This window comes from Phodopus roborovskii, unplaced genomic scaffold, assembly GCF_943737965.1.
Source record: "Phodopus roborovskii unplaced genomic scaffold, PHOROB, whole genome shotgun sequence".
Taxonomy (NCBI): Eukaryota; Metazoa; Chordata; class Mammalia; order Rodentia; family Cricetidae; genus Phodopus; species Phodopus roborovskii.
The window spans coordinates 18,402,621-18,422,861 of record NW_026125281.1 but is presented as its reverse complement, the minus strand read 5'-3'; the positions used below and the strand labels follow the sequence as shown (position 1 = coordinate 18,422,861).

The 20,241-nt window shown below is 42.5% G+C and overlaps 1 protein-coding gene across 1 annotated transcript; it reads right to left on the bottom strand.

Annotated features, from left to right (window-relative positions):
* Window positions 1–271: 271 nt before the first annotated feature.
* Oprk1 (opioid receptor kappa 1) lies at window positions 272–19,544 on the bottom strand. Its single transcript, XM_051197773.1, has 3 exons — window positions 19,274–19,544; window positions 8,450–8,802; window positions 272–971 (listed from the first exon to the last, which is right to left on the bottom strand). The coding sequence occupies exons 1-3, from the start codon at window positions 19,528–19,530 to the stop codon at window positions 439–441; spliced, it is 1,143 nt and encodes a 380-aa protein (XP_051053730.1). The 5' UTR covers window positions 19,531–19,544; the 3' UTR covers window positions 272–438.
* Between the last annotated feature and the right edge of the window lie 697 nt (window positions 19,545–20,241).

Sequence of the window (20,241 nt, the reverse complement as noted above, 5' to 3'; positions counted from 1 at the left end):
CGCCATGGTCTCACTCTAACTGAGGTTGCTTCTGTCAGTGGTAGCAGGTAAGTGTGGCGTCTACCAAGCTTTGCTTTTCTTTTTCCTTTATTTTCTTCCCCAGTTTTGGAACTGTTGCGTAGGAAGGCCACACAGATGGAGGTGAACTGAACCAAATGAACCCGAAGGAAGAGTCTTATCTTTGCTTATGAATGGGTTGACATTAGACTGGCTTCCCTGTTGTTTCCAGGACCTCCCGTGCTCTGTTCTTCATACTTACTGCCTCTACTCAGCTACATCACTAATGTGCCCTGCAGTTGAAGACTTCACAGCGTGACATGTCTGTGTTATCAAACGCCTCATGTTTCCATTTCAGACTGCAGTGGTAATCTGGGTTAAACCAAGATCATTGAACTCTTCTCTACCTGGAGAGCTGTAGGAAGACATCTCCACGACTAGTCATACTGGCTTATTCATCCCATCCACATCCCTCATGGAAGCAGGATCCTGAACCGTGTTTCTAACTCTGCTGGTGCTCTGTCGCTCCATTCGCATCTTAATGGGGAAGCAGAAGTCCCTAAAGCAGCGCTTGAAGTTTTCATCAAGGAAGGCATAAAGGACAGGATTCAGGCTGCTGTTGGTATAACCCAAGGCAATACAGAAGTAATAGCTGGAGAGGGCAGCTGTGCTGTGGGAGGTGCTGCCCAGTGCCTCCACCAGGATGAAGATGTGAATGGGGGTCCAACAGATGATGAAGACTGCCACCACTACCAGCACCAGCTTGGTGATTCTGCGGAGATTGCGGTCCTTCTCTCTGGAGCCAGAGAGGAGCCGGACACTCTTCAGGCGCAGGATCATCAGGGTGTAGCAGACAATGATGATGAGAACCGGGATCACAAAGGCAAAGATGAAAACACATATCTTCATGAACAGGTCCCACCAGGAGTAGTCATCATCCGGAAACTGCAAGGAGCACTCAATGACATCCACATCTGCCGGAAGTGATCAAAGCCAACACAATCACCGAGAGAATCCTGTTATTGTTAGCACTATGACTGCAGAGTTCTATGTTAATCCCAATACTTTTGATTTCAGATATGGTGAGATAGTACTAGGAGCGGAACAGCAAGTCAGAAACTGATGGTTCCTTACACTGAGAATTCTATCAAAAAAAAAAAAAAAATGTATCTGCTGAGCTATTTGTCACCAAGCACAGAGTTCTGTATAGAATAAAGAAGCAAAGCTGGTTAGCAGTCTGATTTGTTGAGCTGTGAATGTTGGCTTGGTGTTAGTGGCTTTCAGATTAGCCAAATATTTCACTTTTAGTGTGGCATGTGTGGCATTTATTGTTCAATTTTCCCACACCCACGGCTCTGACAAAAGAGTTAACAACAAGTTACTATTTCTAGTAAATGACTAAACATTCTGAATCTATTGCATTTAACAAATACAGACTTGTCTTAACTATTTATGTGGGTATGTAAAACTTGATAATGAAATACATCTAAATATGACTCAAGTGCTGTGATTTAATAATCCCACTCTGCACACTGTGATTAGCAACATCACTGAAATGTGAACAAAAATTTTTTAAGGTAAATGAAGACAAACCAAGAGAAAGCGATAATAATCTACATCTACCTTTGCTTTACTGTTTATGTAAAATGACTTAAAGTATCCTGTAAAAGTCATCACCATTGTCTTAGAAAACAAAATTTTACAAAATGTTGGTACCCAGAGTTTAATTTAAATGTTCTACAGTTGTCTGTTTAATCTGGTAAACATTTTCATTTTTAAATTTTTGAATTTATTGATTTTGTTTTATGGGTATGAGTGTTTTGTCTGCATGCATATATGCATGCAATGTGTATGCCTGTGCCCTTGGTGGTGAAGAGTTGAATCCCCTGGAACTGGAGTTACAGATGTTTGTGAGCCACCATGCGGATGCTGTGGAACTGAACGTGGATTCTCTGCAAAAGTGTTCTTAACCCCATTGTATAATTTTAGCTGTTTTGTTGAAAATCAGGTGTTCATAGGTATGTGGGTTAATATCAGGATTTTCAATTTGATTCCATTGGTCTACCTGTCTATTTTTATGCCAATACCAGGCTGTTTTCAGAACTATAGCTCTGTAGTAGAGCTTAAAGTCAGGAATGGTCATGCCTCCTGAAGTTCTTTTATTGTATAGGGTTGTTTTGGCTATCCTAGGTCTTTTGTTTTTCCATATAAAGTTGATTATTATCCTTTCAAGGTCAGTGAAGAATTGTGGTGGGATTTTAATGGGGATTGCATTGAATCTGTAGATTGCTTTTGGTAAGATTGCCATTTTTACTATGTTTATCCTTTCTATCCAAGAGCATGGGAGATCTTTCCATTTTCTGGTATCTTCTTTAATTTCTTTCTTTAGAGCCACAAAGTTCTTATTATATAGGTCTTTTACTTGTTTGGTAAGCGTTACACCAAGATACTTTATGTTCCTTGTGGCTATTGTAAAGGGTGATGTATCTCTGATTTCTTTCTCTGTCTCTTTGTCGTCTGAAAAAAATAGGGCTACTGATTTTTTTGAGTTTATCTTGTATCCTGCTAGTTTGCTGAAGGTGTTTATCAGCTGTAGGAGTTCCCTGGTAGAGTTTATTGGGTCGCTTATGTAAACTATCATATCATCTACAAATAGAGACAGTTTGACTTCTTCCTTTCCAATTTGGATGGGACTGACTCAGGCCCCCCTGAATATGGGTCTCAGCCAGAAGGACTGAGCAGTCTAAGGGGCCTCAGACAGTGGAGCCAGGATGTATCCCTGGTGCACAAAAGGACTTTGTGAACACATCCCTCATGGAGGGATAACTGCCTTAACCTAGAGACAGGAGAGAAGCCCTAGTCCCTACTTCACATGACCTGTCAGATCTACATGACCCCAACTGGATGGCATTCCCCTACATATGGAATTGGGGTGGGGGGATGGGAGGGGAGGGTGGTTAGAGTGCATGTGAGAGGGCAAGAGAGGGTAAAAGGGAGGGAAGGAGGGAGGGAGGAAAGGAGAGCCAGAGGGAGGGAGGAAGAGGGAACTGGGATCGACATGTAAAATAATAAATTAAATTAAAAAAATGCTTTGACTCCAAAATTTAAGTTGAAGGACAAGTTACTGGGGAAAAGGATTTCTATTTTTGTTTCCACAGAAAATGAAAAGATGTGGATTCCTTCCAGACTAATGTGGTTTGATCACGCCAGACCGCCTGAAACAGAGTACAAGCTGATCCTACATTCAAAACAGCTGGACAAAACAGCCCTAAAGACTACAGCCAGGATATCTGAATCTTCTTCGAATCCCCCATGATAGTGCCCCTTACCAGCAGGAAGTAGTTTGGAAAGAACGACGCCCAAATTTCCAAATATTGTGTATAAATGTTTGTTTTCATTTAATTGGACTTTGTTATATAAAATAAATTTTAAAAAAAAGTGTACTTAACTGCTCTCCAGCCCCAAAACAAAACAAAACAAACAAAACAACTCCTTTTTTTTCTTAATATTGTTTTCCTTATTTGACATATTGATCCCAGTTCCCTCTCTCTCCCACCCTCCCATGCCCTCCACTGACTCCCCCATCCCATTCCCCATCCTTCCCCAGGGAGGGTGAGACCTCCCATGAGGGGGTCATCAAAATCTGCCAAGTGGGGTCCAGGCCCTCCCTCTTATCTCTAGATTAAGGGAGTATCCCCTCCATGGGGAATGGGCTCCCAAAGTCCATTTGTGCACCAGGGATACATCCTGGTTCCACTGTTAGAAGTCCCAGAAACTGCCTAGGCCTCATAACTGACACCCACATTCAGGGAGCCTGACTCAGTCCTATGCTGGTTTCCCACCTTCTGTGGTCCATGAGCTCCCCCTTGTTCAGGTCAGCTGCCTTTGTGGGTTTCTGCAACCTGATCTTGACCCCTTTGCTCATCACTCCTCCCTCTCTGCAACTGGATTCCAGAAGTTTGGCTCAGTGTTGAGCTATGGGTGTCTGCTTCTGTTCCCATCAGTTACTAGATGAGGGCTCTAGGATGTCATATAAGTTAGTTATCAATCTCATTATTAGGGAAGCACATCTAAGGATGAAGACTCTAGGATGGCATATAAGGTAGTCATTAATCTCATTATCGGGGAAGAGCATTTAAGGTAGCCTCTCCCCTATTGCTTATTTTGTTTGTTGGGGTCATCCTTGTAGATCTCTGGACATTTCCCTCGTGCCAGATTTCTCTTCCAACCTATAATGGCTCCCTCTAGTATGGTATCTCTTTTCTTGTTCACCTCTATTCTTCCCCCAACTCAATCTTCCTGCTCCCTCATGTTCTTATCTCGACTCCTCTTCTCCCCTTCTCTTTCTCCCAACTCCCTCTCCACTCACCCCCTTACTTCCAGTGTGCTCAGGAGATCCTGTCCCTTTCCCCTTCTGTGGGGGACCATGTATGACGCTCTTAGGGTTCTCCTTGTTTCCTAGCTTGTCTGGCGGTGTGGATTGTAGTCTGGAATCCATATAGGAGTGAGTGCACACCATAATAACTTACTTTTTCTTAAAAGATGATCTTGGGTTTTATTTATTTTAATTTTTAAAATAATGATTACTTTGTTCATCTCATCCTGGTAGCAGCTTCCTCTTCTTCCTCTCCACCCAGCCCTCTACCACCTCACCTCTGTGCTCTTTCCATCCTCTCCTCCTCTGTTTCTATTCAGAAAAGGGCAGGCCTCCCATGGATAGCAACCAAACATGGTGTATCAAGTTGCAGTAAGACTAGGCACCTCTCTGGTAGTAAGGCTGGGCATGGCAACCCAGTATGAGGAATGGGGTCCCAAAAGTCAGCAAAAGAGGCAGAGACAGCTTCTGATGCCACTGGTAAGAGTCCCACAAGAAGACCTAGCTACATAACTGTAACATATATGCAGAGGGCCTAGGCAGCCCGTGAAGGCTCTAGCCACATAACCTTCAACCAATAATTTGTCCTGCGTACAAGATGTGCTGGGGTAAAAAAAAAAAAAAAAAAAAAAAAAAAAAAGATGCACAGAAATTGTGGGAGTGGCCAAGTAGTGAGTGGTCCAGACTGAGACCCATGCCACTAGAGGAATCCCATACCTAACACTGTCTGGAGAGCCAGGATCCAGAGTCTGGATAGCACAAAAACCTAGGGTAGAACCATACCCAACTGGTAAAAAAATAAAAAAAAAAAAGTCAATGTAATGACGCCTAACAATAGTCTGCTACAGATACAGATTGGCACCTAGCCCAATTTTCATCAGGGAAGCTTCATCTAGCAGCTGATGGGAACAGTTGCAGACTCACAGTCATACATTGGGCGGAGCTTGTGGAAATCCCACATATAGTAGTTAGTTACAGCTTGGTAAATAATGTATCAATATGTATGATAGATGATGAAAATGACCAATGGCAGCTACTTTTAAAATCTGTACAAAGTAAACAGCAATTGTGGAGTGGATGTGGCCCCCAAATATGCCTGAGACACTGAACATGTGCCATCAAAAGCGAGGGGCACACAATGGTACTAACCCACGATATGTTCCCAACATCTGTTCCTGGAAAAGCATGTCTGGAAAGACATGTTCAGATTTAATTATTTTACAATTGCTTCAGTTTGAAAAGAAGTGTTTCTTTAAGCACCACAGGATTTTTCTCACATACAGAATTGGAGGAAATTGATCATTTTGAAGTTCATGCTAGAATTGTGGCCTTAGGCTTTTTTTTTTCCTTGCAGGTTAGTGCAGTAGGACCACAGCTCCCATTGGCACTTACATAATTAGAATTATATCCAACAGCCAAACTAAAGGGGCTTCTTTAGTTTTTTCCTATTTTTTGAAAATAAACTATATCATTTCCCCTTCCTTTTCCTCTCTCCAACCCTTCCCACGTATACTTCTTGCTCTCTCTCAAATTCATGGCCTCTATTTCTTTAACTGTTGTTGTATGTATGTTACTAAATCTATAAATATAACCTGTTTGTTGTGTATAATGTATGTTTTCAGGGATGATCAATTGGTATGCATAAAAAATTGAAGACTATTCCCTTGAGAAGTCTATTTCTCCTGTTCCTAGCATTCCTAAGCTGCCTACAGTTCTTTTTCTAGGGTTGCCTGCAACAGTACTAATAATGCAGATTATGGTTACTACCATAAATAATTCACACATGTGCAAACCATAAAATTCAATATGAAATAGTCATAAAGTTAAAACATTGCTGTACACAAGAGCCAACACTACTGCATGTGTATCAATGGATGATGGTAGACATATCAACAAGCCACAACCTCTGAGGACCATTCGATTGATTGTTCATGCTAGCATGCTGGAGAAGAGCACCAGCCAGCCATGACTAGGTAGACAGATGACCTAAAACACTCCTCCTAGTCAGGAAACAGTCTTAATAGGCACCATGCTGCAGAACTTCAAAACAAATGCATTCCACAAAAATCATCTTTCATAATATAATCAAAATTCTTATTTGGAAAAAAAAGTACAAGAAAAGAACAGTTATCCTATAAACCACTTTAATACATTCTCCTTTGCTGCACAAATTAATCTTCACTTACATTGGTACATCTTTTCTTCCACTACATGTATGCATTCATCTCCAGCAAAATCTACCAGGAAAAAAAACACATTTCTCCTCATTTCTTCTTTCAAAAGCCTAACTGAGACTCATTTCTTCTAGGGTATCACTCTCTGACAGATGTTAGAAGTAATATAGTTGTTAAGTCTGCAAGTGGGACATGAAATACAAACCCAGGTTTTTATTTGCCCTGGGAAAGTCATTTATCACCTTTTGTCACTCAGCCCCTCTCATCTTAGAGTGTGCAGACCATCGGTCCTGATGGGACTTGTGATGTACAGGCTCCTGAGCCTCTGAAGGGTTTCTTGCCATTTACTTCCCCTTAATGTAGCCTTGAAAAAACAAATTCCTGTGTGTGATAAATAATCTTTGCAACTGTTCATTTAATGACAAGTGTCATAGTCTATCACCTGCTGTTCAGAAGGAAGTACCACGAGACCACAACACCAAGAACTACCCCTTATGTAAGCTATAAACATTGGGTGATGATGTGCTAATCTAGGCTGGGCTGTTATAAATGTGCCACTCTAGTGAAGGTGTTGATAATGGAGGCTATGCATGTGTGGTGGTTAGACACAAATTGAAACTCTATGTTGCATTTCAATTTTACTGTGGTCCCAAAAGTTCTCTAAAAGAAACTTTGTAGAATGAACAAGAATAACCTATGCATGTACCATGTAAGATAAGCAATGATTTTGGGACCTGTGCTTTTCCTATGTCCTCAAAAGTCTTTGCTATGCATATTCAATTATCTGTATTCACAGGTACTACAAAGCTCTCTAATAAAAGGATACATCTGGACACCTGCAAGAACATTAAATATCATTTATATAGTTCAAAGGCTCTTTACCCGCTTCCCTCTATGGAATCTCTATTAAGATCAAACATACTTCCCGTAGCTTCATTTTTTTTTTGCTAGAAAAACTCCTGAGACATTTGTTCTCACCCTGGCTGCAGGTCAGACTAACCTAGGTCACACTTCAGCTTGATTAAGACAGGCTCTCCAAGGCTGTGACCCAGGCATTGGTGTATTCTAAAGTACACCGGCAATTTCATCCCTCATCTCAATTTGATAAACATGGAGAAGGTGTAGTTGCCCTGTTTATATAAAGCAATCATTGAAACCATCTGCAAACCTGATGATGAACTGACCAAAGCCAATGAATAAAAGATATATGAGAAATGACCTTAAAGCAGAAAGGAGATCCCACACGTATCTCTAATAATTTAATCCCTTATTCGGGAGAAAAGGAAGGAAAGCCATGGCATTGCTAGGTTGCATTTTCAAAACAGTCTTGCCTTTAGTTCCTTACTTAAGTACTATGTAATCCAGTGACAGTTAGAAGGCCTCGTGTGCACACTTTTCTTATGACTCACAGGAATACTGTCAGGATTATTCACACTCACTTTCTGGTTGGTGCCACATCATTAGTTAAAACATAACGCACGTCTAAGCTACTAGTTTCCAAAGTGTGTTTTGTAAAATGGTACTCTCAGCTTTGGTGCCTTAAAAGCTTCTCTGGAAAATAAGGGAAGAAGAGAAATAAAAAGGAAGCCAGTGTGTATAGTCTTCTCTCCCTGGATTTACATTCCCTCTAAATTCACCAAGCACTTTAAGGATATGAGACTTCTGAGATGCTCTAGAACTGGTATCAACCCACTCCATGTTTAGAGGGGGAAAGAACACAGAATTGTTTTGTTTCTAATCCTCCATGGATTTAGGAATTATAGTTTACATCACTTTTTGTTTGCTTGTTTCCCAATAAATATGTGTTCCACTCTTTTCCCAAGGTAAAAACAAAGCAATGAACAAAAGTCCATCTAATTAAAATTTCTATTTTTACAAATGGGAGGAAAACAATGGATCTTACCTTCTCTGACTTTGGTGCCTCCAAGGACTATTGCTGATATGCCAACCGATGATGACAAGAGCCAAATGCAGATGTTGATGATCTTTGCTTTCAAAGGTGTGCGGAAATCCAGAGCCTTCACGGGGTGACACACAGCAATATAGCGGTCCACACTCATCATGGTCAAGGTGAATATGCTGGTAAACATGTTGTAGTAATCTATGGAAATGACAATTTTGCACAGAACATCTCCAAAAGGCCAAGAATTCATCAAGTAGACAGCACTCTGGAAGGGCATGGTGGTAGTAACCAAGGCATCTGCCAAGGCCAGGTTAAATATGTAGATGTTTGTTGCTGTCTTCATCTTCGTATATCTGAATGATAAAGAACAATAACATTTCCTTGCAAGTTAAACCCAGAGACTGAATGTGAGTGATAGTCACTGACTTATTATTTTTGCCACATATTTACTTATTCCTTTTGCATTCATTGCCAAGTGCAGATTTTAAAAGGGACTCAGACTTCAATAAGGTTTTCTCTTAGTGCTTTGCTCACAGCATTTAAATAAAAAAGAGAATGAAGGAAGTATAGACCAATAAGTAGATGACTACACAGACTGGAATTCATGAAGTTCTTCATGTCATAGGGGATGATTCATTTTAATCCTTAACAGAGATCTTACCTTAAGTATTTTTGTAATATTTCCCTTTTCTTTTTATAAAACAAATACAAAACTTTTTCCTTTCATGATTACTTTGAGAAATCAATCACTGTAATTATTCCACCATTTTAAAGTACAAAATGCTGTTCTGTTTTAAATTATATCCAGCTGTAATGGCAAGAGCACAATTGGACTTATTGATTTCTGCTTGCCAACATGCTACCAACTTATCATTTCAAGTGTATCATATAAATAAAAAATGAGTTATTTTTGATACAGCAACATCACAGTAAATAAAATAAATTCTTCCTTTCTCTGTACCAGTCTTGGGCAGTTTATTAAAGTATACAATTGTCTCACTTTTCAGTCAAAGAAACAGTAGTGTTCAAGTTGGGTCAGCAAGATTGGCTGGAAGCTTAAATCATTCTCTACACTCCAAGACGAAGTACAGAACAACACCATTTTCACTCAAATCTGAATCAACAATTAAAGAATTGTTATTTGAAGGAATGCTTCCTTGAGAATCTATTGAGCAGTAAATATCTTTAGTGTTTCACCTCTCTGCAGCCAAGAGGAAAAAGCTATGTGTTAATTCCTTTCTGTGAACCTAAGAATTATAAACCTTATAACAATAAATGCATCCCTACACCCCCAGAGACATACATTTCCTCATGAAAAGCATCTGTCAGTGATATTGGGGTGATGGAATGGTGTTGCCCAGTATGAAGTCATAGTCCTGAGTCTAAACTTCCTAGTCAGTTTCTGATACATAAGGCTAGTAAGCTAGGAGCCAGAGAGAGAGGTCACTATAGAGCCTAGCTCAACACACCTGGCAGGTAGGATGCATTCCATCCTCAGCACCCATCACCTTTGATATCCCCCTTCGCTTCTTGTGAGAACCAAGACATGCTATCGGGTGGGAGGAAGACATTGTAAGCTAGCAAGTTCTGGTTTCCTCCATGGTCTGTTTCTAAAAGAGTGGCTTTTAATATGGGGAGTAGAGAAACACATTCCACCTTCAGACATTTTACACAAGTATTATTAAATGCTTTAGAAAGTGATTAAGACTTTATAACCACATACTTGTAATGTCTTTCTAAAAGCACAGATAACTGAGCACAGTTATGCAAGTAATATTTTTAATGAGAAATATAGGATGCAATACATTTGAATACTGCTTGTTTTAAAATATTTGAAAACACATAGGTTATAGACATACTTCCTACTCCTTCAACATTCTCTAACAAAATCTCTGATATTAAGATATGCTCAGCTGGGGCAGCCTTAGTATCTACTCTTGTGTTTGGAGGTTTCTGAATCTTCATGAACTTATGCAGGCATTCTTTACTTTATAAAAATTAGACATACCTGGGTCCTGGTCCCATTTTTTTCCCTTCCAACTAACAGACATACTTCACTAGGATGTACTAGTCATTTTTACATCATGACGACAAATACCTAAGCTAGTCAACTTCTCTATAGAAAAGGGTATTTCTGTTCCCTTTCTTAGAGGTTCCATACCATGCCTTAGTGACACTGTAGCTTCAGGCCTGTGGTATGGCAGCACCTCTAGACATAGTTCATAGCAGAGCAAAGCCATTTATTTTACCACTAGTAATGTGAAGAGGGCATGAACTCCTAAGGCCCAATTTAAGGGAACAGCTACAAAAATCCAAAGACCACCAACACAACTAGCCTGCATCCTTTAAAAGACTGAGGCCACATATTCAGCACATAGGCCTTTGAGCAGTGTTTAAGGTCCGGAGAATAACAAGGACTTAGCACGCCAAAGCCTTAGTTTCCTTGTGAACAAAATGCATGTTTACTGCACAGCATTACAAAGATAACTTTGGCATGTGAGTGAAGTGTATTTCCTCCCTCTCTTGTGATCATGTCTTGTTTATTTCATGTGCCCCACCCTGTCCTCCCTTTCATATTTGGGCATAATCTAACAGTTTATAAAAATGAAACTTGAGCCCTGACATAAGTGCAATGATACTAGAACTCCATAAAATAAGGGGTATGAATCTAAAGTCACCATAAAATGGTGGGAGAGATCTGATTTTTAGCCTTTCAAAAAATATTTATAACCGATAGATGCACAAAACTGGGTACGACCTGAATTTATAAAGAATCCATATCATGTCATCAGAGCTCAGAATAAAAGAACTGAGAACAGAGAGTAAGCCCAGTGACCACTTCTAAAAGCTTTCCATCCAGAATGTAGACGTTATCTCATTTAGGTCTCTCAACAACTTGATGTGGTAGAGCTTAACATTTCTGTTCTATAATTGAGGTAACTAAGAATCTTGGAAATCTCTTTAAAAATCTTAAAATGACATAAATACAAATTACAGTGCAGAAGTTGCTATCCGGGAGTTAGATGTCAACTTAAGTATTCCTACATCTGTCAGTTCATCTCCTTATTACTTTCAAAATCAAATGTTTTGACTTCCATTTGTCTAACCTGATTCTCGAACATGCTCTTCAAGTTGGCTTTGAGATTTATGCTTTTGCCCTTCTCTAGCCTAAGACATTTGGGAGTGAGTGACCTATGCAGCACAGGCAGTAACAGACCTTGCTTGGAAGGACAGGGCAGGAATCTGTCCCGCACACAGGTGCTTAGAAACCTACCACACTGACAAGAAAGAGATCTCACAATCAGAACTAAAGAAAAGAATGAACTAGAAGTTCAATAGAATTAACAGTCTTCCAGGAAGTACACTGTGCTAGACTCCAGGAACACATAAGAGGAAACCAAGACCTCTACCTTCTGAGATTCTGGCAGAGCCCCAGAAGCTACTTATATTTAACTACAATAAAATGTAGTTAGTCTTTTCATTCATTTTATGTCCATTGAGAGGGAAACAAGTAGTTTTTCCCCGTGGTAGAGTATGATTTTGCTCCATTTCTTCCATAATGCCTTATAAAAGTTTGCAAGCATTTAAAGTAACATGGCACCAGTTAGGTGGGAAGTTTTGGCTTGTGAGTAAAAGCTGAAGGTGGGTTGGCTGCAAGTGGTTGCCCTTTTTAGCAGGTGCATCCCAGGAACATAATGCTAAAGAGCAAAGATGGGGGTTTCTCCTTGCTAGTCTCCACAGAGCTTCAGCCCGGAGTCACAGTACTGTACATTAGGTAGGAAGAGAGGTCAATTGGAGAGCTGAAGATGTGGCCCTTGGTGTAGGTCTAACTCCAGAGAGTTTGAAATGTTCCCCATGGACAGCTTAACTCAAGCCCATTCTAGAGATTATCTCTGCCAGTGAATAGAAACCATAGGTACCTTGTGACATGAAGGGATCAGAGGTGTCTTTCTATATCAAGAGCAAATGCCATGGGGCAGAGTTCCCAGGAGAATGTGACACTCATGGTGCTAGAAATGTCAATTTCAATGCCAGAAGGGAGAATCTGACTTTGTGTCCTAGCAGGGTCTTGGGACTTTTGATCATTTCTCTGTGCCTGCTGTGCTTGCACAATATGTAGAAGAGACAATGACTGTGTTATTGGCATCCTTTGTTGGGTGGTGATATCGACCCATTTGTTATTATTATTTTAATGTCAGGGATGTTTCTTTAATGTGAAGACCTGGTACCTGGACACAACACCATTGGAGATCTACTTTTTTCTGTTCCGTTTCTCTCCCTTAGCCTTATCTCCACTTTTGCTCCACGTTGAGCTCCACAGCTCTTTTCTCTCTTCACTCATGCTTATATCCTCTCTCCTTATCTCTTCATTTTTCAACATGTTTTCAGAAATCAACTCCACAATCTGCAACATACTATAAAATCTGATGACTGAAAGCCGAGTCTAACTCATAGTGTAAAGTCAGGGCACACATAGAGGGAAAGAAGCCAGAAACCAGGGAAATCTCCACAGATGGCAGAAAAGGGAGAACTTGAGCTTGTCAGATGACAGGGACACAGAGTCAAGTTTGACACCCAGTATCCCTTGCAGGAGGCAGTGAGGAGATGGGCTTCGTGGGGAGTGAGGAGGGACTGGATGGATAGGAAGAGTGGTGTTGGGTCAGAGGAGACCTGTGACCCGTCAAGAATGAGACTATCTTATGCACTTACTGGTGACTTTCCAAATGATAGATGCTTCGATGGTGATGATTAGATCACACACAACCAAGCATTAAGTCACACAGCAGGGGCCTGGCCCATGACAAGGGCTCAGGGGATGCTGGCCTCCACTCTCATCACCATGGCAGCTGCAGCTCTTCTTGTCATTGTGACAACCTCCCATGGCCCTGTCCTAACAATCTCGTAGTGTACGTCCCATAAAATACTAATGCCTCTAATTTTTTTGAAAGGAAAAGTCTTAGAAAAACTCTTAGAAATATTCTCTGCCTTTCATGAGGGATCTTGGAATCCGTGTCTACTGGGTAAAGGAACTCAGTGCCATCTTCTTCCAAGGATGTTCAAGGAGTCAGGTATTCCATCAGAAAGGTAGAGAGACTCACAGAATCCTGCCTCCTTTTGCAAATAAAAGTTAGAAAACATACTGATCAATGTGACCAAGCCTGCATTATGGATATAGAAGACATTTAAAACCAGGAACAAGGGAATAGTCCAGAGGACGATACTACAATGAAACATTGGCTTACATTCCCTTCAGAGCTGAAACACTGCCACGTTTTTATATTTGAGGCTTTCCATAAGCCCTATAGCTGTCCCTTGGTACTCCCTCAGATACCCTAATCCATGAATGCTTGGGCCCTTGTATGAATTGATGCAGTGTTCACACAGAGCCTGTGCATCTCCTGTGTACTTCTGGCTTATAATGCCCAGCATGATACAGATGCAATGTAAATAGTGGTTATACTCATTATTTAGGAGTAATTATTTGGGGGGGGGATGTTGTTTTGGGTTGTTTGTTAGATTGCACTGATTTAGTACAGACACAAACCAAGACAGAACCAAGGACATTTGGTTGAATGTACAAAGGCAAAAGCTACAGAGGTGAAGACTCAAGTGCAGTGATTTGGAGGTAGAGGGAGAGAGTTCAGCGGAACAGGTGACTTGTCCTAAAATGAAAGTCAGTGATGAAGTAGAAAACCAGACTTCTAATGCAATGAAACATAATAAGAATGACAACAAAGTTAAATCCACAGACCTGGAAACTATCTTCCTACAATAGTATTGTCCACATTCAGACTCAGTAGGAGGAACGTTGTTGAGCCTTGGGGAAACAGAGTCCTTTTGAACAAACGGTAGGAGACCAGCATGGCAAGAGATAAGCAAGTGGTGGGTGGACTTCCTTTTCATTGCCAACAAGGAATGATACATGTTTTCCAGGTTGCATAACATACTAGCATTTGTGCTTATGAGCCAAAGGTATAGGAAAATGCGGAGACATTGGTCAAAGATGCAAATTATCAGTTACAAGATGAATTCCTTCTGGAGATCTGAAAGTTGCTGAAGGCAGGTCTTACGTGTGCTTTCTACATATCTGGCACTCACAGAGAAGATCATGATGACTCAGTATACCATGGTAGAGGAGGCCTGTTTTCCTCAGGCAACAATGAGGAGGGGGAAGAGAGAGGAGGAAGGAGGGATGGAGGGAAAAAGAAACAGACAGAGAGAGAAAGAGAGCTCTTGTGTACAGGTAGGTATTTCCTTCAAGGACATGCAGGCAAGGACCTCACTTCCTTACATTAAGCCACACCTCTTTAAACATTCTACTGCCTCTGAGCTGCACTACATGAGGACAGCAACGTCGTCAACATGTAAGTGTTTGAGCAACATTTTAAAAACAAACTTAAAGCACAAGTGATCTAAGCACACCTTCAACACAAGTAATTTTCAGTAGTCAGGTCTCAGCAGAACTTGGGAGGGTGGAACAGTCCTGTGGGAACTTTGGAGTCTGGGTGACAATACTGAGTCAGCACAGGTGTGTCAAAGGCCCCGTTTTTTGGTCGGGGCAGGATGCTTATGATGAGAAGACTGCATGTGAGGGGCAGGGTATGTGGAAATGTATGCATTCCGTTCAATTTTTCTGTAAACTCAAAAAATTATTTTAGAAAAGTGTCTTTTGAAACATTAAATAAAAATAAAATGATCAGGAATTAAGATCGCCCTGATCCGACTTCTCAGTTGAATGATTTGAAAACATGCGTTTGTTTCATTAAGTTCTCCAGATATCATCACTTCATCTCAACAAAATTAGTTTGCTAAACATTCTCTGGATTACTTGCCATTGAAATCATGGCTGCTTCCTAAAAGGCAGTAGTTTATTCATTTCTTAAAGGAGAGGTCCCTGCCTCTGAGATGCCTTTGACATTCCTTCAGTCTGTAGTCCCTCTGTGGAATCTCATTCTCTCTGGAGCCAGACTGTTCCAGTGCTCACCTTTCTACAGAGCCAGCACTAGAGAGGATGGAGCAGGAACATGCTGCTGACCTTGCTCTCAGTTACCACACGGGTAGCTGATTGCAGTGGACAGGTCTAGGCAGCCTATCCCAGCAGGATGTGGCAGAGGGATGGGGAACGCCCAAAAAACAAATTCACTGGAGTAGTTCCTGCCTAATCCCTTCCTCTTGGTATTGCCACATGGCCATGAGTGCCCAGAACAAATTCTAGTATGTTCATCAGGGCACAGCCATCTGGGTGCCAAAAAGTATATAGATACTTAAAATTTATTTCTCTGCTTCTCTTAAGAATTGACATAAGCAAAGATCTAAATCTTTCATGAAAATTCTGGCCTGATTGGCTGTTTGGGATAGTAAGTGTTAAACTAATGAACTGACAATAACCCACAGGTGTTTTCCAGCATTAACCCAATTCTTAAAATCCAATTTCTTATGAAGTGTTGTAGCACAGCTCCCCTAGGCCAATACTTGGTAGGCTGAACTAAGAGGATAGTGAGTTTGAGGCAAACTTGGGGAATTTAGTGAGAATGTTTCAAAAAACAAAGACTACCACCATCTATTTTTCTTATGTAAGTTTTCCTTGTCTAAGACATGATCTGGCATATCCTTTTAAAGAAACAGTGAGGAATGAGTGTTAACGTCAAAGCTCTTGATTCAATTCTAAGCTTGTATTACTTGTCCCAATGAAACCCCATCAATCTTAGAATGGCAGCTGTCCTCCAGCCACAGAATTGTAGATCTGTAGCTGAGCACAGAACCTGCAGGGCCAACTGTGACTGCCTGCATCCAGAAGTCAAGCTAAGGTGAAGGAGGTGCCACCCACACAGTTCCCAGAAAGATATTGCCCCTCGGGAAACAGCACTATAGCTAATGGAGAAGAAATTGTCCCTCCCAGTAAATAACAAACTTTTGTGAAGCTAGCCCCAAGACAGATGTCAGGAAAGAAAGTGATGTCAGGAAAGAAAGTAATGCCAGGAGAATACAGCAGCAGCTCAGAAGGCTTTGTTTGTGGTCTGTTCAGGCATTAGGAGAGCTATAGCCCATCTCTGTCTTTCTTTTCTGTGCTGGGGTCCTGTGTGTGCTCAGTAAGTGCTTGAACCCTGAGGCATTTCCTCCAGCTCCATTTTGTTTTTATTGTGAGATTTTGCTCTTGCAGTAAATTGTCCAAACAGGCCTTGATCTCACATCTGTCCTGATTCAGCCTCCCAAGTAGCCGGGATTGCAGGGCTATGCCCCCAGCCCGCTGACTTCTTTCCTACTCACCTACCTCCCTTCCACAGTTTCTTTCTCTAACTTATGGCTGTTTAGCTTCTGTCCTGAAATGGCTGAGCAGGATCCATACATACCTCATTGTGATCACATATTTCACTGAGAGAAAATAATTTTAGCTAATCCACACAAGCAGCTGCAAGGACATCTAATGCATGGATTATGGGGACTCTGATGTGGAAGAGGCAATATTACTGCAGACTTTCCAATCGGATTATCTCATTCCTTCCTACACTTATTCAATTCTGAGACAGCCACAAAGTCTGGCATGTAGTCTAGATTGGCTTAGAGGGATCCCGAATAAGCCATTGTCTGTCCCAAACTTAAGATGGCATAAGCATAGTGAACTATGGAACTTCTGCTCAGTGGCTTAAGGAAAAAGAAGCTTTTCTCTTATTTATAGGTGAGGAAATTGGTTTCTTCATGACAAACAAGCATCGTGCTCAGAAAATTTGGATGGATCAATAAATCTGATCTGGGGAAATGTAGCCTTTTCATAGTAGTCCTTCCATAGGTCACTCTAAGCCTGTTTTAAGATGACTCTTTTGGGGACCTTTCAAGGCAATGATGCTGTGCTACAAACAAGCAGATGCTCTCTTCTCCAGAGCAAGTCTGGGAGGGAGCCAAGCCGGGGCTGAAAACTACTGAGAACCGTGAGCAAAGGAAAAATCACTGCCTGTCACGGAGATGCAAAGAATTTCCCTGTGCAATTTTCTTTGTTTGTCCTTAAAGTTAATTTACAAAAAAAATGTACCTTCTTATGAGTGAGACAATAATATAAATGTAACTACTGTAGGATTTGAAGCTGGGAGGAAGAACTCTAGAAGAATAAAAAGGGGCGGGTTAGGGCCGTAGTGTCACAGGCTGAGCTTAGTATGTTGGCGTCCTAAGGTCTGGCACCTCAGCATGTGACTGGAGACATGGCTGTCAAAGACATAATCGCGATCCAGTGAGATCACACTTACGCTGATATGGCTGCTGTCTTTATTAGAGGTCAGGGCATAGTCATGTGTGGAAAGAAGGCCATGGAGATGGCAGCTGAAAAGAGTGATGTCAGAAAGAGAGATTCCAGAGAAAACCAACCTGGTACACTTCAACCGGGGGCGTTTTGCAAAACTGTGAGACAAAATCACCTGTTATTGAAGCCACCTGGTCTATTGAACTTGGTAATGGTAGCCCTGTCAGACTAATACAAGTAGGTCTAGAAAGTAAGAAGTGCATCAGGTGGCCATCCAGAGCGAGAGGGAATAGTGGAGTTCTTTGAAACACCTGGTTAACTGGAGGAGATAGAGTTTTGGGGGCTTATCATCACGTGAAAATCATGGCCACAAAAAAAGAAGCCATTTGGGGGGGTGGGGGAGTGTGGTGGTGGGTTTAATGTTTCTCCTTGTGGCTGCTAGGTCTTCATACATTCATTTGAGTGTTACTATGACAGGTTTCTAGAGGAGGTATTAGTCTAGATTCAGTTGATTTTAAGTAGGGGAAGTAATCCTGACCACAAGGGTGGGCCAGCTGAACCAACAGAAGGCACTGAGAATTCCTGAATTCACCAAGGCAGAAGCCCTTCTGGCTTTCTCAACTGCAGGTTTCCTCACAATCACATAAACCAATCGGTTGTGGGACTTCTTTTAGCGTGCACAGACACCACTGCTTCTGTTTCTCTGTTTGACTAATAAGGGAAACATTCCAAGAGGGCAGAAGAGAGAGCTATGGGGCCGCGGGGGATTCGATTACTTAGGAAACAGAAGAAAGTCATCTGTGAAGCAGCCAGGGCTCAGAGGATATAGAGAGAAGTGAACAGAAAAGGGATGAACTGGGCATCAAGCCCAGGGCTATGATCCTAGCACTCAGAAGGGTGGAGGCAGGACGATGGGAGTCCCAGACAAGCCTGGACTACTGAATGAACTCAAGTGCAGCCTGTGGTGCCTAAGAAGACTCTGTGTCAAAAAGCCAAGGGCTAAGCAAATAGCTCAGAGGCAGATTGCTTGCCTAGCATACTCATTGGGTTTGATCCTGGGCGCTGTGAAATCATGCTAGTGGATATTTGCGAAATAATATATTGGTTTTCACTTCATAAGCCACAACACCAGTCTGATGAGTCACAGAAAATTCTGATCGTCTCCACTGCATTTGGTGGGTCTGGAATTTATTTAAAGAAATATTTACACAGGGCAGTAAAGTGCTTCAAAGCAGGTAAGCCAGCAAAGGCTCACATAGATATTCTCTTTTCTTGACCAGATGACCTTGTGATCAGAACCCTGGCACTTCCTCCCAGTGTTCCTCTCAGCAAAGGTTTGGAGCCTCTGCAGGCAGCTCTTAAGTCCTAAAGGTACCTTGGGTTTGCCCTGAGTGAACCCTGCAGTTCCTGTAAAAACTCTCCCAGGAAATTCTTATAAGATGTCACCTTGAAGAACCTCCAGAACCCTGCACAGAAGAGACCCCACACCTAGCTGACTCACCCCTGCACACACACACACACACACACACACACACACACACACACACACACACACACACACCACCCCTGCCACCACCACACCCTGCACTCACCGAATGATGACAAACATGACCAGCGAATTGCCCACCAAGCCCACCACGAACACCACAGAGTAGACAGCGGTGATGATGACAGGGATGGCTGGGGAGATGTGTGCGGTCTCCAGCGGTTGGTCCTCCGAGCCCAGGCTGCCATTGCTGTCTGATTCTGCCCAGTTAGGGAACCAGGTGCTGCTGTTGGGAAGTAGGCAAGCACTTGGGGCGCAGGTGGGGCCAGGCTCCCCGCGGAAGATCTGGACCGGGGACTCCATTGTGAGGGCTAAGGCTGGAAAGCTACGAATGGTGGTACCTGCAGAGCTGCGGGAGCAGAGGACAGATTGGACCCAGAGAGACAAACTTTGCCTGTGCAGGGGAGGCATGCAGCTGGCGGGGCAAACCCTGCAAACCCTCCACTCAGTCTCAGCCGCCCAGCCCTAGGAAGGGGCAGGGAGGACTAACCTCTTGCAGACATCCCTACCCCCACTCCCAACCTTCCCCGACCTCTCCCCTCACCCCCTCACCCCCCCCCCCCCGCCAGCCGCTGCTAAACTGAGACCGTTTGCACCTTGGGGAGCCGTGAAGGTGCAGGTTCCCTTCAGGCACTGTCCATTCCTGTTGCTGTCCCTCCCTACCCTGGCTGCTGGCACTTGGCAGCCACAAGAAAGTGCCCCGCCACCCAACATACTGAGCTCAACAATCGTCCCACTGTGCCTTGAAAGCCCCAAGCTCACCTCCTGCTCGATCGCGCACAGGAGACCTGGCGTCTCAAGTCCCCATCAGCCTCTGAGATGCCACTCTAGTTCCTGGGTGGCTGTTCTGCCCTGAGGGATCCACGTTCCCGCTGCTCAGTGTGTGGCTTCCAGGACTGGAGTCGACTCTGCCGGGTGGGATGCACAGGGGGTGGGGCAAATTCAGAGCAGCCACGCTAGTTCCCCACCCCTCAGCCCACCCCACCCCCACACACACCCTCAGAGCAAGTCCAG